Source organism: Nanorana parkeri, unplaced genomic scaffold (assembly GCF_000935625.1).
Source record: "Nanorana parkeri isolate BGI_ZX_2015 unplaced genomic scaffold, ASM93562v1 scaffold180, whole genome shotgun sequence".
NCBI lineage: Eukaryota > Metazoa > Chordata > Amphibia > Anura > Dicroglossidae > Nanorana > Nanorana parkeri.
The window spans coordinates 2,677,254-2,703,997 of record NW_017306448.1 but is presented as its reverse complement, the minus strand read 5'-3'; the positions used below and the strand labels follow the sequence as shown (position 1 = coordinate 2,703,997).

Below are 26,744 nucleotides of genomic sequence, written 5' to 3'. Positions count from 1 at the left end.
CTCTGCAGCAGGGTCCCACCCCACTCATCCAGGTACAATCAACACCGGAACACCTGGAATTAACCAGATAATAACCAACTACATATCAGCTATTACAGTGTGATTACAGTGCTAGCAAAGTTACATTTCTAGTAGCCACTGAACTAAGGGTGGTAGGTGTTACATGTGCAATTTAGGCTTTCAGTGGATTTTAACACATTATTCAGCCTGTGGTTTGTAATATCTCATGTGGACTTCAGGATGTTTGCCCTCTGCCTCTGCCATTATGGTGAGTTTCACTTTCCATCCACGCTGAAAAGTATTTGACATTACTGAGAGCATGGTGTGGACAGTGAGAGAAGGAAGGGTCACTCCTGGAGCTTCTAAGAAATATAAGGGGCTAGAGAAGTTACCTACTGTATTTATCTGTTATATTTTGCATATATATATATATAAATATATATATATATATATAAAAATATATATATACTGTATATAGCACCATCAAGTTAACTACCACCTATATGCATTTTATTATCATCATCGGCACCAAGAAAAGATTATTTCTCATTAAGAATGAACAGGGTGGTCAGAATGATTTTAGCAATAATGGGGGATGTGACTTTCACTTTAAAACACATAAAGGGCCTATTGGATTTTACAGTATCTTCTACATTGTAATACTCTCCTGTTGCCACAAAATAGTATATAATGCTTTTATTTTACAGGTCTGAGCAGTCTCTTATTATAATGCAAATATCATAAGGCCAAGAAGCACCATGGAGCCAGGTGGTGTGAACGTCACACCTCAGCCCACCATGGTGTTCTCCAGACTCCATCCAATTGTAGAAGATGAATCAGAAGAAACGGAGGACTTAACATCGGCTGGAGACAATGGTGCAGCAATAGGGAATGACAGTATTGAATCTGGAAATGGGACCTCCAAAGACAGCCCTAGATCTTTTGTTGCTTCGGTAAAAAAGGCAATTTCTTCAATAGGTTCAAATGGTAAGTCTACATTTACCACTTGTTTTTCTCTTTGTCAATGATTTGTGATGGGCAGAACTTCAATGAAAATTACATATAAACAAATCTAATTACAGACATCTGCTTTTTGTTTGTGGTGGTAGAAAGTATGACCATACCTTCTACCCATGGTTTGTGATGTTAGAAGGTATGACAATACCTATCTGCCCATACATACAGTGTCCATGTGAATGAGCCCTTAGGAGGTGGGAGTGGTTCAGAGGTTCGTATATGTCTAGGGGTTCACTTCCAATGTGTACTCCAAATAATGGTAAAAGCAAAAATGGCATAAAAAAGAACTTTCCACCATTTCAGCCAGCACAAATTGTCAGAAATTAGCTAGATATATCAAGAATTATGGCCGTAGAGCAAGGGTAGGCAACCTTGGGACTCCAGCTGAGTTGAAAGTACAAATGTAATTATGCTCCTGCCCCCGGGAGTCATGCTTTTGGCTGTTAAGAGTCTTGCAAAGCCTCATAGGACTTGTAATCCCACAACAGCTAGAGTGCTGAGGTTGCCTTCCCCTGCCGTAGAAGATGGTGAAAAGAAACAGTTTGCCTTGACGTTAAAGCACAATTTAGATCTTTGCAGTGTACTTATTTAGTAATATTTAATAGTAGTTCATTCTAAAGTGACCTGCAGCTTTGATATCAGCCTTGCAGTGCACTATGGGAATTAAATTTTTGGCTTCAGCCTTTAATGAACAATAGCGCTAAGCTGTTAATGATCAGGTTGCCTGGGAGAGGAAACTTGCACATGTGTTTGGACCGTGCCTGCAGACTGCAGATAGAATTGGGCACATTGGCTGCTGTCCTACAGTAACAGTATGGGATGTCTGCTCAGAGTCTCCATGAATGGATGGGTTTTCATGTCATTAGATAAGAGAACACAAGCGTGGGAACTAATGGAACAAGACCTGTGTGGACATTCTGCAGATTTATTTTTAGAATAAAAATAGGTAACGCTTTTGTGTAAAGGGTTATTATTGTAACCTATAGTAGAAAAAAAAACATACAATGTATAAACTTCACTGAACTCAGAAATAGATGTTATATGAAAAGCATATGACCTACAGTAAACCCATGACAACCCCTCCCTTTATGTCTTGAACATACCTCATAGGGATAAGGGATGGGAAATGGGAGAAATCTTCCCAACGGGGCCACAGATATAAGTAAAAAGTAAACTCTTCCCTACTCTGCTTCGTTCAGCAGAATAAATAATGTTCCTCAGCTGAATTTAGCCTAAAATGCCCAATTCAAATGGGGTGTGTTGCCCCATACAGCATGCAGGGCTGTTTTTTTTATCAACCTAGAGCTGCCGGAAGAAGCCTGCAGGAAACTCATGTAACTCTATGGAGATGCAGGAGCTGTGCACCCTCGCATGCAGCTCTGAGTGTTGACAGCCGCACACAGATGGTGTACAGCCTTGGACTCATACATGATGGATCCAGGTCCATACACTGTGTGCGGCTGTCAACACTCAGAGCTGTGGGAAGCAACGTGTGAAGGTCTACAGCTCCTTCAGCATTTACTGTCTATATTATAATGGAGTGAAAAATAATACCATTGGCATCCTGTGTAATCACTTGCATACAGCAAAGGATAGCTGTGTTGGTATCCATGTGTACAAGCCTTAATCATGGATGCTTATATTTATTTTTTATTACAGTATTTATATGGCAACATCAATGTATGGAGTGCTTTACATACTGTACATTTACATCAGTCCTTGCCCTTAATGAGCTTACAATCTAAGGTCCCTATCTCTCATGCATTCATACGAGGGTCAATTTAGATAGGAGCCAATTAACCGCTCAGCATGTCTTTGGAGTGTCGGAAACTGGAGTACCCGGAGGAAACCCATGGAAGCACAAGGAGAACATGCAAACTCTATGGCTATGCAGATAGTATCCTGGCTGAACTTCAGTTTGAATCAGGGACCTCAGTGCCTCATGGGCCACTTATATGAAAAATGTTGAATGATTTTCTTCAAATGAAAAGCCTATGGAGCAAGGAAAGTCTATCAGACAAATACTAATGGTATTCAGGTAACATCACTATGCAACTATGGAAAAGTCTGCTTCAATAACTTTATAAAAAGACTGCTTAACTTGATTTATTGTAAAGGCTGATCCTGTGCTGTATAACCCCTACAGTATGTATGTGGAAAAACTACAGTTAGCCATGACAGTGAGCAATGATAGAGTCATGAACTCTGCTGGCCTGCATGTACGTAGACTCACTCAACTCCAGGGTCATTCAGGGTGATATCTGCAAATATAGGGCTTTAGCTAGCACTGCAGTTCAAGAAGGACACCAAGATAGTGGTAAGCATGTCTACCTTACAGTACTGCAATCTTAAAGAGGAACTGCTGCACTCCTAACTGGAACCCCTATGCAGTGGCGTAACCATAGCAATGGGCGCCCGGGGCAGAACAAAATTTTGCGCCCCCCCCCCACGGTGATATGTGGGGGTGTACAGTTATAATGAGAGCATGCTGGAACATGTTGTAATTGAACTACAAGTCCTAGCATACCCTCATTGTCCCTGTACACCCCCCGAAAATATTACCCAGGGAACTACAAGTTCAGGTGTATACGGGGAGATATATACAGTGAGGAATGAGGTGAATACAGGAAGGTATATATAGGGAGCTATATACAGTTCAGGGAAGTAAGAGGTGTATACTAGGGCTGCAGCTAACGATTATTTTCAAAATCGATTAGTTAGCCGATTATTACGTTTGATTAATCGATTTAAAAATAAAAAGGCTCCAGTGATGGACTACTAGTTTGTATTGAGATTGTAGTCCATCACAGGAACAAGCTTGGAGCGGTTGAAGTAAAAAAAAGTGTGGTGTGCAATATAGTACATTATACAGCGGAGCAATGCAGAATATCAGCAGCTATAGAGGAATACAAAAAATCCCAGCAATAGTACATTATACAGCGGCGCAGTGCAGAATACCAGCAGCTATAGAGGAATGCAGCAATAGTACATTATATTAAAATGTACTATTGCTGGGATTTGTAGTCCTCTATAGCTGCTGGTATTCTGCATTGCGCTGTATAATTTATTATTGCTGGGATTTGTAGTCCTCTATAGCTGGTGGTATTCTGCATTGCGCTGTAAAATGATCATACGGCGCAATGCAGAATACCATCGCCTATAGAGGAACTACAAATCCCAGCAATAATAAATTATACATACAGTGCATAATGTATTTCTGGGATTTGTATTCCTCTATAGGTGATGGTATATTGCTCTGTATAATATACAGCACAATGTACCATCATCTATAGAGGAATACAAATACCACTATCCCAGTAATACATTGTGCCATGTGGGGGGAAAGTGCAGGCTTACCTGAGCAGTCTCCTTGAGATTGTGGGCCTGTCTGTTGGCAGCTGCCTTCCCCCCACGCCTGTTCCTCCTTGCTTCATTGTGCTCATCATGGATGGGCGGGCAGCGGCGAGTCCGTGAGGAGAAGCAGCGTGAGGCGGGGAGGAGAAGCGGCGTGCAGAGAGTCCATGAGGCGAGGAGAAGCGGCGTGTCCGTGAGGGGCGGGAGTAGAAGTGTTGAGCGGCGAAGCTATGAGGAGAAGTAGCGTGCGGGGAGTGCCAAGCAGACCAACTAATCGAAAGTTGGTGGGGCCAGCGGATGTGCCCTCCTTCAGGTTACCCGGGCAAGTGGGCGGGTCCTGGGGCAGACGCACCAGCTGCCCCCCCCGGTTGTTACGCCACTGCCCCTATGCATAATGGAGGGTGCTGTAGTAACCACGGATGGCGACGTGCATTTTCAAATATATGATATAAGGAGATGATAAATATAAAGACTGAGCAAACTGGGCTTAAGATGCATGCCAAGAAACTCTATTGATCTGTATTACTTGAGTCGGGCTAAATCTTTATGATGCAGTTTTGTAAGTGTCTTAGAACTTGTGTTGGTTGCTGTCGTAGAAGCCACATTATACCGGCTTGCATTAAGCATCACACAGCACATCTGAATAACCCCCCTCCCCTCTTCATGAATCCTATTCACGGCGGTCCTGCTGGTGATTGACTTTCTTGCTTAGTGCAATATAAAGCATCTCAGTAGAGGTGTTCTATTGCCATGCTTTGCACTAAACCAAGCAAAACAGCCAAGTGCCGCCTGCTACATGGGGACACTGTTATACTGTCACTTACATGATACTTGTACATTTTTTTCTCTTTCAGATGAATCTCGTATTTCAGACTTTGTTCACATTAATGACTGCTTAAAAGAGAGATCTGGAACGTTCTCTGACCCTACAGATGCCTTTGTGTCAGGTAAGAAACTTCAATACATTGACTAGTGTGTGGAGAGAAGAGAGTAGGGCTTTGTTAATAAACTGAAAATGTTACATGACACTACGGTATCCCAAACCAAAGGACTCATTCAATAAAAACACACTTCAGAAAGAAAATCTATCAGTGTGTTGTTATAGAATCTAGACACTTAGGGGTCTATTTATAAACAATTTGCAGAGCGATTTGCCCTGCGAATCCCTGAGAACGTTCATTCTGTGTGAATAGAGACAAAAATGAACGTACTTTGTAAGTATTTATTTTCTTTGCTCCATCTAGTGGCAATAATCTGATATTACATTACATTAGCTCTCAAAAGAAAATATAGAATTTTTGCCTCTACTCGCACAGAACGAATGTTCTCAGAGATTCGCAGGGTGAGTGGCTCTGAGAATTGCTTATAAATAGACCCCATTTGATCCTTCTTTTTATCCTTCTACTGCATATCCCTACCGTCTGACATACTAACTGCTGACAATTTGGTTTAGTTCAGAAAATGGCAATCTCCACTTATAACAAGTGGTCATTACACCTTGTCACTGTAAAACGGGTAGGCAACCTTGGCCCTCCAGCTGTGATGCAACTACAAGTCCCATCATATTTCACCCTCTAGGAGTCATGCCTCTGGGAGGCATTTCTTCAACCTCAGCCTTATTTCATCAGCCAAAAGATAAAAACTAGGAGAGCCAATTGAGCCCTTGTATTATATCTGCCTGAAGTTCTGATTAAAGAGGAACCCTGGGATTTTATAACCCTTACCCATACAGTGGGGCTACCTCGGCACTGCAAAGGTTAAGTGCTCATTTTGGTTTAGGAGCTGGAATAGAGAAGATATACTCACCTCATCCTCGGTGAGTTTTGTAGTCGCTGAAGGTCCTCTTTATAAAATATTGAAATTTACTATTAAAAGTGATATTACCATGGTAAGGCTTATATGAGAAACGAGTGATTGGGATTTCATATTTTTTTGATATCTATACAGTGGCATAACTATAGCCTTAGCAGCCCAGGTGGGGTTGAAGGGGGCCCCATTAGGTCACTGAGATAAATAAAACCTACATGTAACATGTGAAGATAGTACAGTACTGTATCATTAAGGGTCAGAGTGGTTGCAGACAGTTGATGACAACTCTAATCCCCTGTAAAGTCTTCAATGTAGAGACGACTTCAGATGCACAAGAGGAGTCTTTGGGATCTTGGCATCATGATCTCATCAGCTGAAAGAGAGGTCATTGGGGGGCCCCATCACATTTTTGCTATGGGGCCACTTCATCTGTATTTACGGCCCTGCATCTATAGACGTAAGAAATTCTTTGACTCGATATCAGTGCTTTCCCAAAAGTTCAATTTTAGTTTTCCTTATCAGACATTCTGGTCTCAGAGCCAAGAGCTGAAATCTCTCTGATAATGGAGCTGCATAACAGTGTCACATGAGACGGGGGAAACCAATTTGTATTGAAAAGGAAATGTTTTCTTGATGCATTGGTCAGATGGAAGGAAGTTGGCCAGGATATGCAGCAGGTTTACAGGTCCTGAAATGACACAGCGAAGGCCCTCTGTAGGTTTAGTAAACAATATAAGTTGCTGACGAATGAATCCTATATGAAGACAGTATGATGCCTCAGCAGCAAAAATAGAAAAAGATTATCTAGAAGCCCAATTAATAAATGAAAATGGATTGTTTTGCTTTTTTTCCCCAATATAATTTTAACGATTTCTTTGCTGCATGTATACAATATTTCAGGATTCATTTTCATCTTATTTATAAAGATTTGGTAATAGTAATACTGGAGTTTTTTTCTCCAGAGCAACTATGCATCTGCCACTATTTTCAGGGTTATTCATTTTTTTATTTATTTAAATAAAACGTCTATTAGAAAATCAGTGGAAAATGACAGCAGTGTTGTAAATATCACTTAAAATGACCCCATCACCTGTAAAAGAAGAGCATCTATACTTACCTTTCCAGCTACATGTTAATGCCATTGCAAAAGGAATTTTCAATATTCTCAAATTGTCCTGTGGATGTGGGCGGGCGGTGAGCGTGAGGCGGGAAGGAGGTGCGTCGTGTAAAGCGTGGATGCGGGTGGGCGGGTCTGGCAGCGATGAGCGTGATTTGGGGAGGAGGTGCGGCGCGCAGCGTGTGTGTGGAGCCGTGAACAGGGCCAACTGATCGGAAGCCGATTAATCGATTATTGAAAAAGTTGACAACTTTTTCAATAATCGATTATAATCGATTATGTCGATTAGTTGTTGCAGCCCTAGATTTTAATAAAATGATACCTTGTGATTCATGTTATGGGGTGACAATGCTCCATCCCTGCCTCCCAGTTGTTCTCCTGTGTTGTCACCCTATGATCCACCTTCTCAATGGGGATTGCAAGCAGCCATGCTGCCGCACATTGCTCACTCTTGGTCCACTGTTGTCACCATGAGAAAACCCACACAGAGAAATAATATTTAGCTATTGCTTGGAAATAGGAAATGACTGCAGAGGGGCAGCAGGAGATCAGTAGTGCTGATATGCAGCAAAAGATCATGAAAAAGGTAAAAAAAACACCCCAGGATTTTATTTAAAAAAATGTCAGGCAGCAAACGTAATGTCATTAGGTGGCATTCAGCGCATGCCAGATTTTTACTTCTGTCTGGGTTGCCCCCTGGGAGATTCACCCTCTGTTTTGTGCTGGTGACCTATACAGTGAAAGTGAAAGGAAACCCTACATTTTGGGAACAGGGATAGATGAGAAATCTTCCAATGGGGACACTAGTTCCGGTGAGTTGCTGACCACCAGGCATTTCCCTCTCTTAGAAGGATTTTCTCTCACTTCCTGTTGTGGTGGTTGGACAGGCAGTGAAGAGATATCTCTCCAATGGTACACAGAGGGCAAAAAAAAAAAAAAAAAAAAGCTGACAGGTGTTATAATTATAACCCTCCCTTATTCTATCCAAAACTAAAAAAAAAATATTGGCTAGAGTAAAAAGTTACTTTAACTTTGAAATACTGACTCAAAGAAAAAAAATATTTTGATCATAACATGCATGCCAACCCCCATAATCCAAAGCAAATTAAATATTTTCAAATTTTACCCTAAAAAAACAAAAACCAGGCAAAAGTAATCACACATGTTCGGGTTTTTGTAGATACGATCGAACTTTACAACAAACAGATTATCATGCAACTGGATGGAAAATGCATGGGTACCCTTAGAACAAGCAAAACATGTTATTTTCATTTGTACTGAAAAAAACATCCAATCATTTGTGACTTCCAAAAGGAAATGATCCCAAAAATCATCAAAAATTAAGATCAAATCTGTGGCATTTTTGTGTAGTTCCCAGTGTGTGCATCTTCCGTGGAAAACACATACAGTAAATGTGTGTAGCGACCTCCCCCTACGACCCCCAGAGGCCTGTGGTGGACCCCCAAAGACATGGAGGGCTGACATTTCACTTTCAGGGGTGGATCCTTAGCCAGTTTGTGGGATATGAACAGAAAATTGGTCACCAGTCACTTTAATTACTTTTTTGGGATGCTTTATTATTAACCAGCCAACACTGGGAAAGAGGGTATAAGGCTTCAGACATCCATGACAAATAAGTCCAGACTTACCAATCCCTTCCAGCTTCCACAGTGCAGGAATACTTTAGTTGAGCAGAAGATGACACTGTGTAGTAGAGCAATAGCTGAATAGGGGATATGCATGAGATCTTCCCTGGGGGGGACACCAGACTTGTCCCTGAGGTCTATGCCATCCTGGCCTTCCTGGCACCTCCAGTAGTCATAGGGCTCTTCTGGTTCTCCTGTACGAGAGTTATCGTCTACACAGGTGCTGATCGTCGCTTGTACTATTGATTTACAGTAGTCACCATCTTTCCCTTATTGTTCAGCTAGGTTCGGCATGTGGTACATGTACTGTACAGTGATGAATAAGTGTGCATGTAGTGTAACCAATTCAATGATCTTGTCTCACAGATCTTAGTCTCCAACTGGTCATGGTCAGAAAAGGAAAACACGATGCCCAGCTACAAGCAGAGCTCAGGAACCGTTTGCGCCTACTCGAGAATGACAGTAAGGAGGTTGCTGCTGTCTTCTGTGTAAGTTCACAATACTTATTTATATTATTGATAAAGCCAGGCACAGGGAGTGGAAGTGTGAATTTATTTCAGTGCAGATTGATATTAATTTATTATCAGTCTATAGCTTCAAAATTTCTCCTCCTGTAAGTAGATGGAGTCAAATGCAGCCTCTGCTATACTCAAGGAGGAATGATATCGGTCTGTCGGGATAGCTCAGGGGTAGGCAACCATGGCACTCCCGCTGTTGTGGCACTACAAGTCCATAAAGCATTGGAAGACTCTGGCAGACTCCCTCTGGCAGACTCCCAGAGACCATTATGAGATTAGTAGTTTCACCACAGCTGGAATGCCAAGGTTGACTACCTCTGGGCTAGCTGTTTGGAAAATGATGCAGCTATCCTATGATCCGTATGTCACTTTCCCTTTTCCTTTCAGCATAAAAAGAGCAGCCACATGACTCCCGTTCATTACTGGCACCACGGGGAGCCCAGTATAGGACTAATGTGTCCTTTGCCATGGGCTCCAGGCACCATTTTGGGTGATCCTGTGTCTAATTTTTACACAGAATTCTAACGTGATTTCAGCTGTCATTTTGGATGCCATTGTTCTATAAAAAGCCTAATCTGTATTACAAAGGTGCTCCCTGTTGTAGGAAGTATATGTAGGGAGAGACAGGAATATGTTTGTTATGGAGAATTAGGCCTCACACCTCAGTTGGGTGCAGGTTGGTAACCCAGGAGGACTGTGTGGGCATGGTGATGGATCCTACAAGAGATAGCTCCCTCTCCAGAAGAGCTATCCATTAATTTTGTGGGTTTCTCCTGCAAAGTCTCTCAAGAGCTTAAAGGAGAACTATGAGATGAGTGATTTCCACTCACCTCATAGTTCTAGCCAACCTGTGACAATGAGACTGTCACAGGTCGGCTCAGTAGATCGGGAGGTGAGCGAACACATACCAGGTTCGCTCACCTCTCGATCCTGTCACGGCTCTCTGCTGTGACAGGGGAGGGGCTGGATTCCCCTCTCCCTGCTCCGATCTGCCAGCGCTGACTGGCGGAACGGATGGGGGAGGGGGCGGGTACAGCTGGCTCTGCCTCTAGATAGGCAGAGCCAGCTGTCACTCACGCAGCTGGGCGGATCCCGTCATCTACGTCGGGATCCGCTCCGGCTGCGGCGTCTCAGTATACCGCAAGCTGTAGCTCGCGGTATACTGAGCTTAGGGTAACGGGAGGACGCTAGTTTGTGTCCTCCCGTTACCCTAAGGAGAACTATGGGAAAAAACACTGACCCCATAGTTCTCCTTTAAGAAAGGCATTGTTCGTGTAGTCTCCTGTGTATAAGAACTGTTCCCTGTTTCTGAACTTATGTCTACTGTTAATTGTTCCTTACTGTTCAGTAAGTGGAGTTGGAGAACATAACAGAACATGAAGTGTCACTGTATTTGCCGGTTTATTGACTGCATGAACAGTTGTCTTGCCTTGTTCCCTTGATACCTCTGCTACAAAGTAAGCACCCGCAACACTCTTGAAGTTCAAATAAAGCTTATTCAGTGTAAAGGGAACTGAGGAAGTATTGAGGCTGCCATTGTTGACCTCTCCTCCTAAAAATAATAGTTTCTCACCTGCCTTTCTGGTTCAATAGCTTCAGTACTTTCCGAGTCACTGACCCGGAACAAGTGTGCAGTTTAGGGGCTCTGACTTCACTCTGACCTTTCTCATCTGCATGCTCATTTTAGCATGCTTCATAAGGAGGCCATCAGAGGCAGACTCTGTATTAATCTCCGTACAGGTTTGAAATGTGCTTCTGATTAGACTGCAGAATGCTATATTGCTCATATGGTTGGTTTGATGCATATAACCGCAATAGAAATGTAAAAATATTAACTTTTATTTTTTAAGCTTTATATTTTAGAACACAATTCAGTGCCTTTTCAGTGTTTTGCATTGCATTGCAATATATTCTCCCCAGGGAAAACACATGGCCCTGTTCTTTGTGCAGTCTTTTCTGACTGATCGTATCATTAGAAAAGCCATTGAAGTAGCATTAGCTACAAATCTAAAATGGGTGTAAATACAGCCGTCATGCATTTGACAAAAGTATTGTCGTTAATTAATCTGCATGCTGGGAGTCAAGCTGTGTTCTCAAGCTCATTCATTGACACATTCAAAATACAAGGTGAATTTTGCTAGCCACAACTGGCACAATACAGGAAATCATCTCTTGTTGCAAGTTAATAGCATTTATAAAGCCACAGTGGCTTCAGGACTGGAATCAGATTCTGACCAGCGGGACATATTGTAACTTTACTGGCTGGGCACCATTGCTAAGGAAATAATAATAAACATGCTATATGAAGGATATAATTTATGTTGGGGAGGCATTGCTCTGAGTGGCTTCTAGAGCCCTATTTTGTGATTTCTTAATACACGCTGTTGTGTGTGTCAGTCTGTGATTAGTACTACTGTCTGTAAATTTCAGTCTACTCTACATTAGACAGATAACCCATTGTCAATCAATGAACAGCAAACATACCTTTGCATTCCTTGTGCCAGGTTGTAACATGTTCTGAAATATACACTGTACTGCAGCTTTTCGAATGCCATCATTAGGTGGCTGGGTCTTGCAGCAGAGATAAGTTAAAAGCAACAAGAAAATACTGATGCTTTGACCTATCTCCACTGCAAGACCCGTGAGTGTCTGTGTTCTCTATCCCTACTTTGCATTTGTGTATATATATACAGGTGAATTAAAAGCATGGTGATAAGTAGGTATGCACCGTTACCGTATCACTTTACCGTTACCGGTAAAGTATCACGAGTACTGATACTTTGCTTTTGGTACTTGTCAATACCAAGTGCCGATACCGGTGCTTTCGCTAGCATGGAGCCGGATCCCCAGGCAATCTGATTGCCCGCGAAAAGCTGGCTCCATGCTGTCTGGCCGGCTTGATTGTGCTTGGCCGGAAAACTGGCTTCCCAGCCAATCAGCATCGAACCGGCTTCCCGGGCAAATTAGGAAGCTGGGCGGCGAGTAATGACCTGCCTCTCAGCTTCCCGATTGGCTGGGAAGCTGGCTCGATGCTGATTGGCTGGAAAGTCGGCTTTTCGGCTGGCTCGATGTTGATTGCTCGTGAAAACCTGGCTTCCCGGCTAATCAGCAAGGAGCCAACTGAACAGCTGGTATCGGCACCGATACTGATACTAGTATTGGTATCTGTGCATCCCTAGTGATAAGGTCCCACACACATTGATCAATAGGCTGGTGCTTCTCCAGCAGGCTAGTTAAAGATGGTTTCCAGTCACTTTATAGGTGAACTATACATTTTTTGTGCAGAACGCACAGAGGTGGGAAGGAGGGTGAAGTGACACAATATGCTGCCAAAATACTGATGCCAATCTCTTGTGTACATTTTTCTAATATCCTGGATTTTCTATCCTATCCTGGCTGGATAACACTAGGGCTCCCGAGAGATGAGGGTGCTTAGATTTCCAAGGCAAGAGAGCTGTGGAAGTTATTCTGTAAGCTTCTCTCTCAGCCAGTCGCTCACCACCACCAATCTTGGGGACAGCTCCAGCTGCTTATCCAAAGCCGATGATGGTGTGTGATTGGGAATTTCCCAAACAAATACCATTGACTGATCTTAAGGTTTGACCAAGTGACAGTTGCAGCCTTTATAAGTATCACAGAAATGTGACTGCCATCATGATGTTATTTGCATCTTGTTTACTTAGCCTGTTTCTATATGTAATAGGAATAGTAAAATATGTTAAGATTATGAACCCAGCTAACAATGGATTAGTTTGTTTGAACATAGGGACACATTCGCCTGCCTGTCACCCACATTTGCCCATCACATTGAAGATTTCACAGCTACAATCCTCATTTGAAGGGAATCAGGTGTGGAGAAAATATGTGCCATGGGAGAGTGCATAGTCATGTGGGAGCAAATACTGCAAGTCCCCACACAAAATGGACAGATCATTACTAAAGTGAATACTTTATTTTGTGTGTACATCTGTTTACAATATATGTATTTGCTCATGTTTATGTTTAATAATGAACCAAAGTTGTCTGACTCGGATTTGTAATTTTTATTTAATCCATAGGCCAATGCCACTGTAAGGGTCATAAGGACTTGGGATAGCAGTGAGCATTTGCAGGAGTGTGGATCTGCGTGCACAGCAGCATGTTTTAGAAATCACCAGTGTAGTAAAAAGCTTAAAATGGACCTGAACTCGAAAAGTAAAGATTTGTTCTGTTATAGGGAGCAACTAGAACCCTGAACATTTTTAATTTCTTAAGTTCCTTCTGAAAAATAGCAGTGCACTTCCTGTGTCTAGGCATCCTTGTGTCTTGAACTTCATAGCTGTATATGTGCAGCTTGATTATAAGGCAATGCTGACTATAGCCCCATAAAATTCGGAGTGAGATTTGGCAATGCCACTATACTGTGCTGTTTATTGTCTTTGCTGGAGAGGAAGCTGTACCTGGGGACCTGCAGTGCAGGAATCTCCATGATTCTGCTTCTTCCGTTCGGAAGAAGCAGAATTAATATTCTTCAGTCATCAGATTACCAGTCAACGGAGGGCATTTCTAACATGAGGAAGCAAAGAAAGCATTGTTAAACTGAAATTCCAAAAGAATTGTGGATGGGTGGGTTGACGTCTATTCTTACACACTATTAAATAAAACATGTTGTAAGAGAAATGCAGACTGTCAATGCTAAGCTCCTTTAAAGAATGCCAGTTGCCTGGGTGTCTCTGATTTCAATACTGTGTGAGTCGCAAACCTGGAATACACAAATTAAACAATCAGAGTGAATGTTGGTTCTGTTATTTTTACAGGAGCTATCAGCACGGCTGTTGTCTATTGAGAGTGATAAAGATGTAATAACCGTGACCTTCCGAACGTTTGAAGAGATCTGGAAATTCTCTACCTATTACTCACTTGGTAATTATTTCTACCTTTTATTTATACATTACCCTGATTATCATTTTACATCAAGGAAATTGCAATTCAACCCATTGTTCACCACCCTCTATTGCACGTGTCCATTGGACTTGCAACACAATCCACCAGAAGAGACAAAGAACTTGGAGTTCCTGTGGCTTCCCTAAATTTAGTCCTTCCAGCATATTCTGGATCTCTATGGGGCCTCCTCTCTATGACTTCTAAGGAATATCTATGCTCAAAGAATTTGAACTGGCACCTCTGCAATCAAATCGGCTCTTCATTAAGATTCTCCAGGACCGACAAATGTCTTCTTACATTTTCTGTTCCGTGCTACAGAAGTTACAGTCCCAATTAATTGCCATTGGCAGTATTTCTTTTCACATAAGTATAAATGCTAGAGTATATTGGACTTTCCATTGCATTATTTTTGGATAGATTTCCAAGTTATCGTGGAAATCTGCCTCATATTTTATTAGGCCGTAACACAGAGATTGCTTACTCAGAATTGCTAGTCTGTTTTAGGCCTTGTACATACTGGCTTTATCTTGTATAAGAGCAGTGCGTACAGCAAGCTTTTACATGGTATCTGCAAAGGTTCCAGCAAACTTCACACATGTTTCTGGAAGCTTTTTAAAGCATCTCTTAGTTCCAGTTTGGGAATGTTAAACACAGATCTTAATATTAGTGTTAGTCATCACTTTTACCAAGCTGCTAGCAGGCTTTAGAGGGCTTTCGGGAAGCTCCATTACTGATGGAACCTGTTGGAACTACAGTTAACATCTGTGTTTAACATTCAATGAAGTGGAGCTGCAGGATGCTTTATAGGTTTCAAAGATTGAGGAAGGCTTTGCAAATGCTTATTAAAAGTTTGCTGCACACATCTGAACACAATGCGCTTAGATAAACTGAAACCCATGCAAGAAAGTCATTGGGGTTTATTTAGATGGGGCTATCCAATCCCTACCTGCAGCATGCTGCCTTCAGTCAGTTTTTCCCAGTGTAGTCCAAAACATTTGAAGAGAACACAGTCCTATTTAGATGCTTTTTGTTGTGCTTGGCAAAACAGCTCAGTGCACATGCTCACATTGTGTCCTCTGCTTGTATGGTTTAATGAACGTTTGAGCAGCAGATCAAAGTCCCACAGCCCCATGAGCCATGAGCATGTGCTCCTACTAAGTCTAGGAGTGAAAAATACTAGTTTTTACCACCTCTTGGTAAATTCTAGTTTTGCTGCTGTAAGAAAAGCCAGAGTCTTATAAATGACAATTAAATTACTGTATTTTTCCGTGTATAAGACTATACTTTTTCATAAAAATATTTACCTAAAAATGGAGGGGCGTCTTATACACGGGGGGCCGAGAGGAGAACCGCGGTTACGAAACTGCCGATACCTCTGCAAACTAGCCTCACGAGTGAAACTTCCGATTGCAGAGACAAGCTAACAGGTTTCCTCCAATCATGAGCCTTATGTGCCCGACGTCAGCTGATTCTGCAGAGAGCCTGTAGCCAGTGCACAGATGCAACAGGGAGCGGTAATGTCGGAGCATTCTGAGTCCATCAAATGTCAGAAAACAAAAAAAAATACTGGTAAATACCAATACCAGGAAGCGGTTGTCTTACTCTGCAAAATTTAAACTGGATGTAATCAGTTATGCAAAAGAGCATGGAAAATATTGATTTCTGAATTTTGGGTAAGAAAAGTGGGGGGCGTCCTATACATGGGGGCGTCTCATAGATGGAAAAATACGGTACATTTTAACTGCTTTTTCACAAAACAGTTATTGGTGGAAAATCGCCAGGTAAATACTGTTCATGGAATGGATCAGAAACAGACCATGGTCCTGGCCTTGATTAGGAGTAAATCAGCAAAGGATCAGACCAGGCAGAAGCTTTAATTAGCAGGTTTAATGATAACAGCTGCAGCTGGGAACAAGCAACAAACAGCTCAAAAGAACAGGGGCACGCAGGCCACTTTTATAAAAATGTTTACAATAGAACCATATCGTCTACAATATCATCAGCTGCCAAGGCCTATGTCACTGCAACTAACCATCAATCTAACATTCCTTAGTGTGTCTCCTAAGTTGTTCTAGACCCTTCTATATCAATTCTATCCCAGCCCAAGCACATAGACTTGACACGTGCTCAGGTGTATTCTCTTAGGGTTCATCTAAATTTCAACTGTATATGTCTGTATTGTACTGCTCAACTTCTAGGAGTAAATAACTTTAACTACCAGTATTACATAATAATAATACATATGCAAATTAATATCAAGAACATGAGGTGTATGAGTAAACGCCAAAATTTGACTGCAGTTTGAATGTTGCAAAAGTCTATGTATAAGGAAGTTATCTTGTTTAATGCTTCATTAATACAGGTTTCTTGAATCACTGTATGGAGAACATGTTTCTAGACCAGACTTTTTGGCTGACTTCATTAGAGGATGAGGGTGCAGGAATTCAAGTTCTGGTTAATGAAGAGTCACTAAACCACATGTATAAAGGTCTACTAATGGAAGAAGGTTTGTAAAGTATCTTAAAGTACAGTTAATGTTGTTTATCTTGAAACCACATTTAGTAATAATAAGAATTCTATATAACAGATCCTGTGCATACAAAGATGTTCCCCATCAATATCCTCTCATCTTATATTGGCCGTGTGCCAGGGGTTCATCACTGAAACAAAGGATGAGAAGCCAGGGAAGTAAATCTAGAGTACTGTTTCCTGCATCATTCTTCACATAAAAGCAAATTATTGGATTGGGTAGATTTGTCCTTTAAATGCACTCTCAAGTTAGGAGCTAAAATTAATCTGTGAAGTGCATATGCCCGGCATGGCTTATGTATTCTGGACTGGCTATAGACATGGGAGGAACAGCCCATATCATGGGAAGAACCCATTTGCTGCTGCTAGTCTGATGTCCTGGGATCACTATCTTGCCACCTACTTGAAAGAGTAACTAGGCATTCGGGTGCATTTAATGCAAGTTAAATGAGATATGTACTGCACTTGTGTTTAAAATATAGACTGTCTTTTTCTGAAGTGATCTGAGATTCAAATGCAGCCTAGTCTCCACAACGCATACCTCCCCGGATTTAAAAATATATCAAATTTAAACCTATTACCAATTTTCTTTTTCTCAGGGATACTTTTTGCCCTTTGCGCTGACAAGTGTATACAACAAGCCACTGTTGTTGATAACAAGGTTCAGATAATTCAGTCCACTCCTGAGGCTCAGAGACACACAGCAGGATGGACCCAGCCGGATTCCTCCTCCGATGAAGAGGGAGGACTTTTCGCTGAAGCTGAACCACTATGTCCTTTTCATCAGTAGGTAGCTGCCTTCCTTCGTTCTTTTCCACTCTGTGCTGTTATTGTTTAATGGGGAAAGCACTGACGATTATGTTACCCTTAACATAAGTATATATGTATGTTAAACCTTAGATTTAAGTCTGTTCAAAGAATGGCTAAACCTAATCAAAAATACATCAGCTATGTAATATAGGTTAATGTACTGTAATGTATGTGTTTTGGGGGGTACCATTAAATAACATAATGTATATAGTATGGGCTGTTACCTATACCCAATAACAGCGCTTATTTTCTATATTAGATAAATCCTTAATGAGGGCAATAGGCAAACTCTCCAATTTTGCTCCAGCTTTTTACTTTTTTCTTTTCATGTATTCTTTTTATGTATTTTATTGTGTTATAGGTGGTTCATGAGAACAAATGTAGGTTCAGACCTTGTAGATTTTGGTAAATCAGAGCTGAGAAACCAAATAGGTAAGTGTACTTCAATCTTTTTTGCTTATATTAATGATTTCCTATGTGCACATATGGGTTGATAAAGGTTTGGGACAACACAACAGCACACCCCTCTACAATTATACTAATGACTCAGTGAAGGTACCTAGCCTTGCCTCTAATAGTTACATGGTTTGCTTTGTTTCTTTTGCACTGTCTTGTACACTGTTTCTGTTCTGTCTATCCCTTTTCTCTTTTTATGTTTTGTTTTCCTCTGATCGTTTATAATTGATTTTTTGGAGAGATGGGGGAAGGAATGTAATCAGAATGTCATGTAACGAGCCTTCAGTCTATGACTATCGCCTGAAGCACGTACCTCATTCTCCAACAAACTCCCATAGCATCCTTGCAATTTCAGACCCTCTCCTGTTGCACGTCTTCAGTCTCTGACAGCTTATCTGTAACATTACATGCACTGTTTGGCCCATGATGATGATCTCAGGGGCCACACTTGAGTGCCCCTCTATCAAGAAAGTTGACCAACCTAACACTAACTTTATTCTTTACAGGTATATTTTACACCTACTATAAGTAGGTGATTTGTGAAGGGGGGAGTGGGTCCTGACAGTGTAGGCGGACCTAACATTTTACTCCAAGGTCCGCTTTAAGGTCAAATTACAGGCAGGCTGTTAAATATAACATAAGCTGATTGTTTGGTATTTTAATACAGATGATGATTGTCTATGGTGTCATTTAACACCCCCATTCTGTGTCTGGTCAGCTGTAGGTTGGACGGAAGCTGTAGTAAATTTCGATAGTGACGTCCCAGATGAAATGTCCTATCAGAGTGGAGACATCATTGAGACAGTCAGCACGTACATAGAATGCATTGAGTGGTTTGTAGGAAGTCATGTGACCTCTGGCTGTGTGGGCTTTGTAAGAACCCAAAATGTGAGACCTTATACATCGGAAAATGGGTGAGTGGGGCTCCATGAAATACATGGTGGAATCAACAAAATGTTTCACCTTGTAAGCTAAGGTGGTGGCATGTACAGAACTAAGCAGAAACGTGTGTTCATGTTTTAGCTTCATCAGAACCACAGACATTTTTACTTGTGCTGAAACTGCCAAAGTACATCTAATTTTTTCCTTTTTGAGTTTTGGATAGAACAGGGTTGCAATGATTAAAACCCTGTCAGCTTTTTTCCTTCAAAAAATCCTTAAAGTACAAGACTTTTCATATCAATTAAAAATGGGGGCTTTTAAACCAGCATATCAGAACAAACAATGGAAGCGACAAATTTGTTACAATTTTAAACTTTTATTATTACATATTCATTTTGAAAAACAATAAAACATTTTGTATAAAACCAATGGTTACTTGTGCTGGTCCTTACAACAAATTTTGTAAATTATTCACCACCAAAGTAGTATATTATTACAAAGCTGTCACCTTAATGGTATATATTCACATTCCATTCAAAAGCATTGTGTTTAAATTAAGGTCATTAGTACAGTTAGAGAGGGTGAATCTCCCCAGTGGGGATGCATCATTAAAAACTTCACAGGGGTTCTTCCTACCCTTCTTCCACCTTATTTTATATATAGTTCTTTTTAAACATACCTGTTATATGCTTGTCATATCCTGGATTCTCCTTCAAGACATTTCAGATAGGCTACGTAGCTTCCAGGTAACCTCCCCTTACGTGCCGCATGAGTGTTGTTGCATGATTATTGTTGATTTGCTGCTGTATACTTGTGTTTTTCGATGTCCTTGCATACTCAGTTTGGAATTGACCCGGGATATAGATGAAGAGTTGCTTTATACTCTCGTTTTATATTTTTATACTGTCCCTTCTATTCCTGTATGTTGTTAGTACCTTCAATAAAAAAGAGATTGCCCGAAACCCTTCCACTCTCTATCTAGTATAAAGAAAAAGTTTTGACTTTAGATACACTTTGATAACATTATTTTGTGAAAGGTATCCATTGGAAGGGAAGACTATATGTGCACAATAATGGGCTCCCATTTGTAGAATAAAATACACATCTTATTGATTTTATGTGGATTTAGTGGATAAAGAACAACAGTGGAAAATTAGTTAATATGCAATTTTCCACACCAACAGGACAAATGTACCTAGAAGTCGATTAACACTATTATCATCTATTCTTTGGTTTAAAGCTGAATTTTAATCTGCTTATAATTTTCCTTCCCTCGTTCCTTCTCCCTACCTCATCAGTACACTAAAGAAGTTGTTAAATAAAATCTTTCCAATTTCATCACATATCGTTATTATTATTAAATCATTATTTAAACCCAGGGATGTCATCACTTCTCTACGCAATATGGGCAGATTATGCTTGATGGGAGGGGCTGGCAGGGTCCTCTGAAGAGCCCTCAGCCCTGATGCAAGTAGTTGGCTGGCTCTCTAGGCATATTTATGAAAATATCAAAATGCCTTGATAGGTAGATATCAATGTGAAGGAGTGGGCGTTCCTAGGCAGGAATTTGCATGCAGAGTGCCATAGGTAACACCCACTTGTGATGCTGAGCCTCCGTGATTGAAAGAACTGAAATCCATTGAATGAAAGGTGCAGGTCAGTGATTGTCAGGCTGGGGAGGAAAAGCTTGATGATACTGGAGGTCCTCCAGCCAGGAAATGAGACAGGCTCTATTTAGGCTGCAGCTTTTAATGTGCATGGTGGGAAGCTCACGTTGTGAGTTAAATCAGAGTAAGTAATTTCAGGAATAAAAGTAAGGCTTTAATCTCTTTATAGTAATATTATATACATGTTACTTTAAATTGTAAGTTTAAAGGGACCCTGTCAGGGACCAAAACTGCTGCTGCAGGTGTAAAGTTTAGCCACCTAGAGGTCATGGAAGGTTTATAGCCTCCAAACAATTGAGGATAGCTTTGTGCCCTCTGTCCTAATACCAACATTTCATCAGTTTATGCTTGGCCCTTATTTTTCATGATCCAAAAATTTAGAAATTATTTTGTCATTTTCTGATATGGTTGCTATTTTCTCTGACTTATATGGTTTTTGAAAGAGGTGCATGCAGAATATTTCAATTAACTTTTAGCTTGGCTTCCCGGCCAATCAGGAAGATGAGCAGCAAGTCATTACCCTCCACCCGGCTTCCTGACTGGCTGGAAAGCCGGCTCCATGCTCCCTCGCGGCACTGCCGGTCAGAGGAAATCTCCCTCTGACCGGAAGTTTCGGTATGGGGGAAATACGTGCCAAATACTCAGTAATGGTAAACATCCTGACAATAATGTTGGCCAAATAATGGTAATGGTTGGCCAACATATATTCCAAGATTCTAGAATACCCGAACAGAGCAAGCAGCTAACTAGCTGCTAGGTCCATTTGGTTGAGATTTTTCCAACCAGCTTCTTTGATCAGCTGATCGAGGGATGCCAGGCGGAAGGGTGCCAACAGCGGCAAGCACAAAGCGACTTTTGGCTGGTTCATCAAGAACCAGACGAAATTCGAAGAGTGTATACCCAGCTTTAGTCAACCCAAGAGTGAAGATCTATCAAGACAAGTGGCATATATTATGTCATAATAGTGAGCAATGCTTGTGTAGTGTGCACATTCAGTCAAAACCAGTCCACGGTCTTTGGCTCTATGGCTGTTGGTAAATACTGTTGTGTCATTCATTAACATTAAGTCATTTTATTTTCTAATTACCAGGCAAGAAAGTTCATCTCCTGTTGTATGTGAAGACACAATATACACAAGGAGCACAGAAGACTTTGATTTGGAATCTGCAAAAGCATTACTGCTCAGGATATCTCATTCTGATGTCTGCCATGTGTATAAATTAGGTAAATAAATAGGATGAACAAAATAGGGAAAGGTCAGTTCTAAGGCACCTATACTGTACAAGGGTTGACAGTGACAGCTTGGTTTACACATAAAATACCTGCCACATGTATGAAAATTGCCAATTTGTCTAGTCCCAGTTCTACCAATTTATCACATTTATTGTGTAACTGTGCATTGACATTCCAAGTTTTTACCATCTCTAATGACTCAATTGGGGGAATTATCAATTACATTATCAAAAACGAAGCAGACAAAATCTGGAGCAGCTCTGCATTGCAACCAATCAGCTTCTCTCTTTGGTATGTTCAGTCTTACTATAGCATAGTGAAATGTTCTATTCACAACAGCCATAATTGGTGAAGAAACTAATACACCCACCTCAAAACTAAGCTGCAAAAACTGGTCCAAAGGCTGGCACTCAAATAGCAGTCACTTAAACACACTAATGCAGCACAGGGCAGAAGCTTGACATACCGCCTCACATCTAGGTCTCCAGCCCATGGACCCAATGCCTTGCCAATGCTGCACTCAAATTACATTTCATAAAATACGATCTATCATGCCTAGGGTTCAATGGCAGAAAAGCCCATTTATTCAAAACATCAGCAGCCAGCTCATGTAGACATTGGGAAAGGCTTGACGCTAAGCACAATGTGCAAAATGCAAGCCTTTCCTTTTGTCTACACTGTCTGACTACTGATGTTTTCAATAAATGAGCTTGCTGGCATTGAACCCCAGCCATGACTGATCCTCTTTTCTGGGACTTGTCCTGCCACCCATATTCAGCCAAGGTCAGCAGTTTACATTTCTTTGTATCCCTGTGGACTAGTGCACTTGTGCGGGTCCTGGCCATCGAGACAAGGCCATTACGTCTACTGGCCGGGGCCAGAGCATTTAAGCAATGCATTCTGTAGTCACATGCTGTACATTCTGCCTGGCCCTGGGCAGGCTGAACAGTGAGGAACTTGCATTCATCTGCAATTGAAGGGTCTTTTTATGTTGACTAATTTGATGAGGCGGTATTAGGGACTGGGCTGATAGTTTTTTCTTCTCAAAGTACACTTAAGCAATCTGATAGGATGCAAGCATTGTTCAGGTATTTTGGGAACCAGCTGGGACGACTAGCAAGATACTGAAGCTTGGCCCAGTGGGATATTCCTCCATCCACACAGTTTAGCATAGACGGGGGAATCTGTTGCACTTTTTCCATCTGACCATAGAAAATCTGCAGAAAATCTATAGTTGTATGGCCAGCTTAACTCTCTAGGCTTCACCAAAAACTTTGATAACGCTGTGCTATGATGAGGCTAAATATAGCTCTCATTGATTTAAATCTCTTTGTTTCTGGTATTTACAGATGAATTTGAGAAGATAAAAGTTTACAAAAATAAAGGTAAGGGCTGATTTATTATTAAAATATCTTTGAAAGTCATATTTGTGAATGAACTAACTTGAAAAATATGATTCACTGGGACTGCTATATATGGCACCATATTCTGGACAACCACTGTATTGTGGACAACCACTGCAGCTGCAACACAGGTACGGTACATTGTTCATTGCAGTATAAAGAGTATGTAGATGTTCAAGATGTATAAGGAATTTGCTAGATTTGTATTTATTGTATGATTGCATATGATGAATGGCATGCAAACCTGTCAGTAATTTTCATTGCCCAGTCCTGTTAATAATGACACTTTTGTCATTATGCCTTAAAGGATAATTATGAGGTGAGTGATTTTCACTCAGCCTCATAATCTGAGCCGACCTGTGACAATGAGACTGTCACAGGTCGGCTCAGTAGATCGGGAAGTGAGCGAACACATACCGGCGCTCGCACACTTCTTGATCTATCCCTGCAGAGAGCCGTGACAGGGGAGGGACTGGATTCCCCCCTCCCCTGTCCGATCCTCCAGCGCTGACTGGCGGAACGGATGGGGCGGGTACAGTTGGCTCTGCCTCTGGATAGGCAGAGCCAGCTGTCTCTCACGCAGCTGGGTGGATCCAGACATAATTGTCGGGATCCGTCCCGGCTGCGGCGTCTCAGTATACCGCGAGCTGCAGCTCGCGGTATACTGAGCTTTGGGTGACGGGAGGACGCTAGTTTGTGTCCTCACGTTACCCTTAGGAGAACTATGGGGAAAAGCCCTGACCCCATAGTTCTCCTTTAATCAACACTGTATTGGGATGTAATTTATGCACACCCATGGGAGGCACTCTTACTCAAACCTATACTGGGTATACTTAAAGGACAGCAATGCTTAACCTCTCACATATTCATGGCTACCAAACAAACCATAGCTGGATCCTGGAAATCCCCTGTGCTTAGTTACCTGGAAATTTAAAATCGTGTCACTAACGCAATGATTATTGAGCAGTTAACGGCAATCTTAACTGATTCTTACACCAAATTTAAGAGAATATGGAGAGCTTGGATCTCCTATGCCAGTCCACTTCTCTTTGACCCTGCCCAGCTGATGATTTAATAGGCTTCCAAGGAGAGGTAAAATGGAAGCCGATCCGACCTACGTGAGTCTCTCTTTGCTCTGCACTATTTCCTCTCTCTTTAATCCCTAAGCTATACTGGTCTTTTCGCCCTCCCTGTTCCCTACCCTATTTCTCTCCACACGATTGCTGATTGCTGGGATCAACCTCCCAGTCACCTTTCCAGAATAAGTTGTAATACCTAACTACGATCCTAAGCAAATATGACCCTCATCGGAAGGTTCTCTCTAAATGTATTGTTATTATATAAGCTTACCATAATGAACCGCCGGTTACTTTATTATAAGCATAACTTACTGACCCTCAACCATAAGAAAATGTCTGGCTGCTGCATCAGCTCTATTTAATACTTCAACATTGTGCTCTGTTTAATTGTTAATTTGAAAAAAATAAAATTTGTCAAAAGAATCTTTAGACTGAAATCTAGACACAACCATTCAGACATGGTTGGATGTTTTATATGAATAAGAGTGTTGTTCTGTATAATTTACAAATATAAATCAGTGCAATAATATCCATTGTCTTCTATTTAGTTTCAGAAGAATGTGATCAGACATCATACAATGACAGTGCCAACCTAAAAGAGACACTGGAAGAATTTTTGGTGAAGTCCAACAATTGTCCAGAAGAAATTACTGTCTTTGAAGAAAACAACACTGATTCTTCTGAGGCCCAGACTATCTGTGACACATGTAAGGACACACGTTTCTGTATTTGTGAAGAGCAGTATGAATGGCTGCAATCATTACTTCAATTTCTAAATAGTGGAACATATCTCCCAGGCTTCAAAAAGCTCTATGATGTCTCATATACTTTTCTAACTAGACTGTTTTATGGATATGGAGAAGAGGAAGATCTGGTTCGGCATCTCAGTGTAGCACGAGAAGCGGCAAAGAAAGCCAGCATGACCTGGGCCCTTGCAAGGCTTTGCTTTCTTCTTGGCAGGCTTTGTACCAGAAAACACAAGTTCTCACAAGCAAGAGTTTACTTTGAGGAAGCAATGGGAGTCCTAAATGGGGATTTTTCAGACATTTTCCTCTTTACTGCAATCCACATGAACTTAAACGCTATATACCTAAAGCAAAAATCCAAGGAGAAGAGTATGCAAATGATGGACAAGTCTTCATCCCTTATCCTTGGACTACAAAACTATATTAGTAATACAGACATGGAACCTGTGGTTCTCAAATATGCCTTAAAAAAGGCCATACTGAGCCAAGATCAGAAAAGTGAAAGAAATGCTTGTTTCCTCTTGTGTAAAACATTCACCAGTTTAAGGCAATACGATGAAGCTCTTCCCTACATCGAGCGACTACAGGTTTTACAGAACATGACAGCATCAAGTGGTTGCTCACCATCAAGATACTACTTCCAACTAGCTGACATGTACAGTCACAAATGTCTGCCACATTTGACCCTGAGCTGTGTTAAGGTGGCTTCTCAGAACTCTTGTGGCTTGATGGAATCATTAAGAAGGGTTGATTTCATCATCAAAAATGCTTCTAAGCTTTGTGGAATGAAAAGACCTGGAAATAAGGCATTTCCAACTCAGATTGCCTACCACTTAAAATGTGCCTTGAAATCAGTGGTCACCAAACAAGAACAGGAACTATGCACTTTTATGTATCTAGGTATAGCTGAGCTGTGTGCAGCTCATCAACTGTATAAGGAAGCTCGAGCTTATATCATGAAAGCAGTCAACTCTGCTATTAATAGGCAGGTGGACATTTGGATCATGCTTGCCTGGATGTATATGCTTGATGGACATAGTATTGAAGCTCTAGATATATTGAACTTTATGGTGTCATTTTCAGGTTGTACACAACACCAGCTGGGCATTATTAACAATCTCATTGCCATTGCTGTACGGCGAGGAGGTATGATTAAAGATGCTGCTAAACACTACTGCAAAGCTCTACAGATCTCAAAGGACACAGGCAACTTCCAAAATCAGGCAATGGTGCTGGCGAACCTGGGCACATTATGTTTACATCTAAAAGCTAGGATTGTGGCTGAACATTTCTTAGTTAGATCTGTATCTGTTTACTCCAGTGTCCCACATGTGGATAACAGAGCTGATTTTATTCAAGTTTTACTGATTCTTGGTCATCATTTCATCTCTCGGGACCAGAAGGAAACCGGAAAACTTTATTATGAATGGGCTTTACTTGTAGCAATGGAATCAAAGAACTTACAAGGTATGTTATACTTCAAAGGCCCTTAAGCAGGACATAATGGTCCAACCATCAACTTATTTTTTTCCCTGGTAAATATTCACAAATATGG

The 26,744-nt window shown here is 41.2% G+C and overlaps 1 protein-coding gene across 1 annotated transcript in view; it reads left to right on the top strand.

Moving 5' to 3' along the window:
- The first annotated feature begins 722 nt into the window (after positions 1 to 722).
- The window catches only part of SH3TC1 (SH3 domain and tetratricopeptide repeats 1), a 38,828-nt gene continuing 12,806 nt past the window's right edge, over positions 723 to 26,744 (top strand). Inside the window, exons 1-11 of the mRNA XM_018554963.1 lie at positions 723 to 987; positions 5,226 to 5,318; positions 9,310 to 9,431; positions 14,258 to 14,363; positions 16,747 to 16,890; positions 17,513 to 17,699; positions 18,085 to 18,155; positions 18,898 to 19,093; positions 21,819 to 21,952; positions 23,311 to 23,346; positions 24,992 to 26,656. Of these exons, the coding sequence (XP_018410465.1) occupies positions 759 to 987; positions 5,226 to 5,318; positions 9,310 to 9,431; positions 14,258 to 14,363; positions 16,747 to 16,890; positions 17,513 to 17,699; positions 18,085 to 18,155; positions 18,898 to 19,093; positions 21,819 to 21,952; positions 23,311 to 23,346; positions 24,992 to 26,656 (2,983 nt within the window). The 5' untranslated portion in view covers positions 723 to 758. The remainder of the gene's footprint in view (positions 988 to 5,225; positions 5,319 to 9,309; positions 9,432 to 14,257; positions 14,364 to 16,746; positions 16,891 to 17,512; positions 17,700 to 18,084; positions 18,156 to 18,897; positions 19,094 to 21,818; positions 21,953 to 23,310; positions 23,347 to 24,991; positions 26,657 to 26,744) is intronic.